General features: G+C 31.5%; 1 protein-coding gene across 1 annotated transcript; it reads right to left on the bottom strand.

The window, feature by feature from the left end:
* Positions 1 to 239: 239 nt before the first annotated feature.
* LOC106107859 (ras-related protein Rab-9A) lies at positions 240 to 4437 on the bottom strand. Its single transcript, XM_013288866.1, has 4 exons — positions 3949 to 4437; positions 1498 to 1698; positions 1178 to 1320; positions 240 to 762 (listed from the first exon to the last, which is right to left on the bottom strand). The coding sequence occupies exons 1-4, from the start codon at positions 4156 to 4158 to the stop codon at positions 630 to 632; spliced, it is 687 nt and encodes a 228-aa protein (XP_013144320.1). The 5' UTR covers positions 4159 to 4437; the 3' UTR covers positions 240 to 629.
* Positions 4438 to 4900: the final 463 nt, after the last annotated feature.

The raw sequence follows: 4900 nt of genomic DNA, 5'->3' as shown, positions 1-4900 counted from the left end.
ACTAAACAAAATAGTAAGAAAAATAGATATAGTCAAATCAAAATCAATCATTAGCAATTCAAATATCGTCATTCAATACTTCACAACCAATAAAAAGTACATAATATTTTTTATTCAAATATAGCAATGTGTTCCCAATTAATCTATCAAGTCGTACTATCACGACCATGATAAATGGAGTGGTCAGAGTTAGCAAATTACAACAAAACAATGTATAGAAAATATGCTATTTCTTTTCTCTACAATTTAGTACTATACCGATTTCATTGCTAAGAAAAGTCTTCTAAGAAATAAATGTGATTTTCTATCTATAGATCAAAACCGGGTCGTTTGCCAGCCTTTTTAGTTGCCGTAGCTAGCCGTTTAATATAAATTATCCTGAATGTGTTAGGCTTATTAGTAGAAATTATATCTATTGATCGACTGATTTAAGCCGTTGTAAGGACGGAAGTTCAATCAGATCTGCTGCATTTTTTTCTATGAAAAAAAGAATGTTCACTTATTATATACCCCTTACCCATGAAAAACTGCTTCTGTATTTCGCTGTTTTTGTGTTGATTTTGAACCAATACTTATACAATTGTTCAATTTACAAAAACTGTGATATTGTCAACTGCAGTGTACGTGCCTCATACGTTGCTAAAACGGGAACAGCATGTGGCACGGAGACCTGACATAGTGTTACCACCCTGTAACGTCACTGTATCAGGATGGTGTAACATTCTCAATTCCTTCTCTGCTTTCTGTTCGAGATCTGCCCATCTAGGAAAAGGTACTTTATACATAACGACATAAGAACCACGTAATTAATGATACACAAAAAAAAAAAGTTAAACAACACTATTTTTTCCCTCAATAGATGGGGTTTTTCTCAATCCTTCAATGGTATGTGCTAATTAGCAAAAGTTTTTCATTACAATAATTTTCCACATTTATTTAGACACGCCAACACAATGGCTTTAACAAATATTTCTTAAACATCCATAACATTATAATAGACACGTAGTCACGTTTTCTAGTTGGATTAATACTCTAGTTTTATTAACAGAAATACAGTTAGAAATACCTTTGCAATAATAATTTCGAACAGATAAAATGCCAAAGAATAGCTTGGAGGGATGTTTTTCATACGAAAAAAATGGTATTAGCATAAAGGTTTTGATATTAATCGTATTACCTTTGCACAGCCATGGAGAATGCTTCGACCACATTACTGGCAGTCTTAGCGGAGGTTTCTATGTATGTGCCTATTTTATTATCTTCGCACCACTGCCGGAGTTGATCGTACGATACTTCCCTGTCCTTTGACGATACGTCTGACTGAAAACAGGAAAACCAGGAACATTAATTAATAAAAAAACACTTTATAATTCAAAAATATTAAATTGTCATAAAATTACTGTACTAATGAAACTATAGCTTAGTCAAATAAACTTCTAGAGGTGTTTCAACATTAAAAAATGGTATTTTAGAGCAATAAATTTGTATAACAAATACCTTGTTCCCTACAACGATGAACGGAAACTTCTCAATGCCATTCTTAACACCTGCGTAATGTAAAAACTCATTGAGCCACATCTTTATGTTTTGGAAGGAACTGCGGTCGTCTATAGCGTATGCCAGGATGCAGATATCTGTTCCGCGGTAGAACGGCGTACGTAGCGACTTGAATCTCTCCTGGCCCGCTGTGTCCCATATCTAAAAAATACTTTGATCTTATTATGTACACAAATGTGTGAGAGAGATAACAATACTAGAAAAACTGATCTATCTGTCTCACTTCATTGTTCTACTTTCATAGAGCTGTGTGTCAATATTTAAGAGATTCAGCGATTACTTTAGTAACTCTGCTTTAGCTGAGGCTTATATATTCCTTTGTTTCACACATTTGACTCTTATTAGGTGAATTTTTAAATGTTCAAATAAGCTTAACATAATGATTTCCAGTATGATTTTTATGTATTAAACCATATTAATTCTAGAATAAAGCAAATTTAGTGTAAGGTAAATAGATTTAGTTTGAAATTTCTATTCTTAATGATATTTTCTATTACAACTGTACAAAGTGTGGAGAGTTTGTTACTCTCGCATGTGCATTATGAAATTAATGTACATAACATTATGTATGGTCTGTCATATGATTTCTAATGATTACAAGTTTACACATTATGTGATGTGTAGTCCAATCAAGAATATATTTTCTGGCCCATGGTTCAATAAAATTTCCTATTAAATCACTTTCTATTTTTGACCGACTTCCCAAAAGAAGGAGGTACTCAATTCGTCGATATATGTTTTTTATTTTTTTTTTATGTGTGTTACGGCATAACTCTGCCGCTAGTGGACCGATTTTGATAATTCTTTTTTTATCCGAAAGGTAATGCTTGCAGGTGGGTCCCATTTTTTTGTTTGATTTTTTTCCACATAAGTAAGAGTTTTTATATTCCCAGTCAAAGTATAAGAAAACATTGACAATATGTAACTTTGCAATGCTAAATGATTATTCTTGGCTGGTATTGGTCAATATTTGTGACAGCCTGTGAATGAACTTTGAAGATAAAGATATGTTTTTGATTTATAACAAAAAGCGGAAATCTTGAAAACAACAAGACACATTAGCAATCCAGTATAATAACAAGGGGATTTACATGTAAATATTCTAACAGGAAATCACTAAGAAGAATGACAAACTGTATAATTTTAATAATAATCTATGGATTTAATTTTTTTTTTTTATACAAATCCTTTAATACAGTTTACATTTTTTGTTACCATAAATACATTATTTTAACCAATGCTATATTGATCAGTTTCCATTGTACTTGTATTTGAACCAAACAATAAGAATTGGACATGAATTAACATTGAATGGCATTGTAATAGTTGTTACCTTGGATAGCTATATTGAAATGCTAAGGTGAGATAGCTCAATTTTAGACTAGGTCATTATCTATTTATGGAAATACCAAGGTTATGTCTAATTACATTTTTGTATGTTTAAAATACTTAATATTTTTTCTATGTATCTGAAAAAACATTTTAACCCTAAACCCTAACCCTATGATAAAAATAACACCTATAAAATCAATGTAAGCAAGGATTATGGATTTCCATCTTAAGTCTTGGCACACCTCTCAATTTGAGGAAAATCATGACAAAACTACTCCTATTATACATCTACGCAATCTCTATAAAATCTTAATACACCTTATGAGAAAAAAATAATAATAATTACTGTGGCAAACTGCAATTTTAGTGTAAATAAATACAATCAAAGACCGCCAAAATATAAGATAAGATAAAATAAGGAAAATATTTTATCTGTTATTAACAATTATTTATGCATACACAGATAAATCAACCTTGAAACTGAATATCTTGTTCTTATATTTGTTTAAGCTTAAATGTTAGTCTGTTTTAGAAGTTGGTAATTAGTTTGAAGGTAACACATATTACATCTTACTAATAGTATAAATGTGAAAGTTTAGATGGATGTTTGTTAGCGTTTGTAGCCTAAATGGCTGAACGGATCTCCATGAAACTCAGCACACAGGTAAAGCATAGTCTGGAAGAACACATAGGCTACTTTTTATCCCGGAAATAGTTACGGTTTCAGTGGAATGCATCAATTTTGTATTTTAATGTATACTTGATAATTCTGCAATGGTTCAACATATCTAATTGAAATTTGGCATAGATATAAAACAAAGTCTGAAGTACACATACCCGAAAAACATCCGGTTCCCAAGAGACACATAGTTTTTTGTTATTTACATACTTTATCTGTTATCTAACACCACGCGGACAAAGTCGCGGGCAACAGCTAGTTAGTAATAAAACTCTATTAATTATTAATAATATAAAGTTTGTCTCTATTACTAAGAGATCTAGATGCATGAAATGTTTTAGGTTGTCTGTCCTGAAAAATATAATAAAATCCCAACATACCTGTAATGTGTACTGTGTGCCATTTACTTCTGTCGTCTTATTCATAAATTCTACACCGATCGTGTGAAAATTATGATCGTCAAAATGATTTGAGATGAATCTGCTCATGAGACAGGACTTCCCCACCCCTCCATCTCCCAAAATCACAATTTTTAATAGAACATTCTTATTTGCGCTCCTTCCATAATCACGTTCATTATCCTCTACCATTATGTTTAGTATTTCTCATAATACTTCACTAATACGATTATTGATACGGCCTTGAGAACGAATGAAATTACTTTTAATTAATGACTCAACTACGAAAAGACGAGTCCACAATATACTTCATAAGTCTGTAGAAAGATAATTACACTAACACACTTTTTACATTACTACAGGATACTTTACAAATAAATACGTCACCCGAGAATTTTATTGCAAAATAAAATAAAACAAACAGTAGGCGCAATACACATTTGTCACACAGCTGATGTCTGTTTGACTTTGACAGTTGACGTTGATGTAATTTAATTTGACGGCGCGCGACAGATTATAACTTTGTTTTTTCAAAAAGACATTATTTAAAAAAAAAAAGCTTTAGAAGTTAGTTACGAAATCCTTATCTACGAGTTCGTATTGTATTAAAAAATAATACCAATTAAAGATTTAAGTATAGCAAGCGATAAATGTTTATTAATTAGTACGGTTTAAATCCGCTAGATGTCAATCGAATTACTTTGTTAGCCGTTGTAGCTCACGAGATGTCAGCTCGTCGAGCGAGTTTATTTTATTCCGCTTTGTTTTGCGGAGGTGAGAGGACATGGTGTAGTTGTTATCGTATTCACAAATCGTGATCAATGTTTTTTCTTTAGTAAATAAGTATTTTTTGAGTGAACAGTCAGTTGATTTGAGAAAAATTTAAGTGTTTCTTTGTTTAATTTTTGGTGCATGTGTTTGTTGCGTTAGAAAA

The sequence above is a fragment of the Papilio polytes genome, unplaced genomic scaffold (assembly GCF_000836215.1).
Source record: "Papilio polytes unplaced genomic scaffold, Ppol_1.0 DF821845.1, whole genome shotgun sequence".
In the NCBI taxonomy this organism is placed as follows: Eukaryota; Metazoa; Arthropoda; class Insecta; order Lepidoptera; family Papilionidae; genus Papilio; species Papilio polytes.
Note: the sequence above shows the minus strand (reverse complement) of the source record. Positions and strands in the feature narration are given on the sequence as shown.

What these genes read in the sequence shown, in the direction of transcription:
- LOC106107859 (XM_013288866.1), bottom strand. Translation starts at nt 4,158, where the DNA reads ATGGTAGAGGATAATGAACGTGATTATGGAAGGAGCGCAAATAAGAAT. An exon ending in GCACACAGTACACATTACAG is followed by an intron (nt 1,699 to 3,948) that starts GTATGTTGGGAT and finishes AGTATTTTTTAG; the next exon opens with ATATGGGACACAGCGGGCCA. An exon ending in TCATCGTTGTAGGGAACAAG is followed by an intron (nt 1,321 to 1,497) that starts GTATTTGTTATA and finishes TCCTGTTTTCAG; the next exon opens with TCAGACGTATCGTCAAAGGA.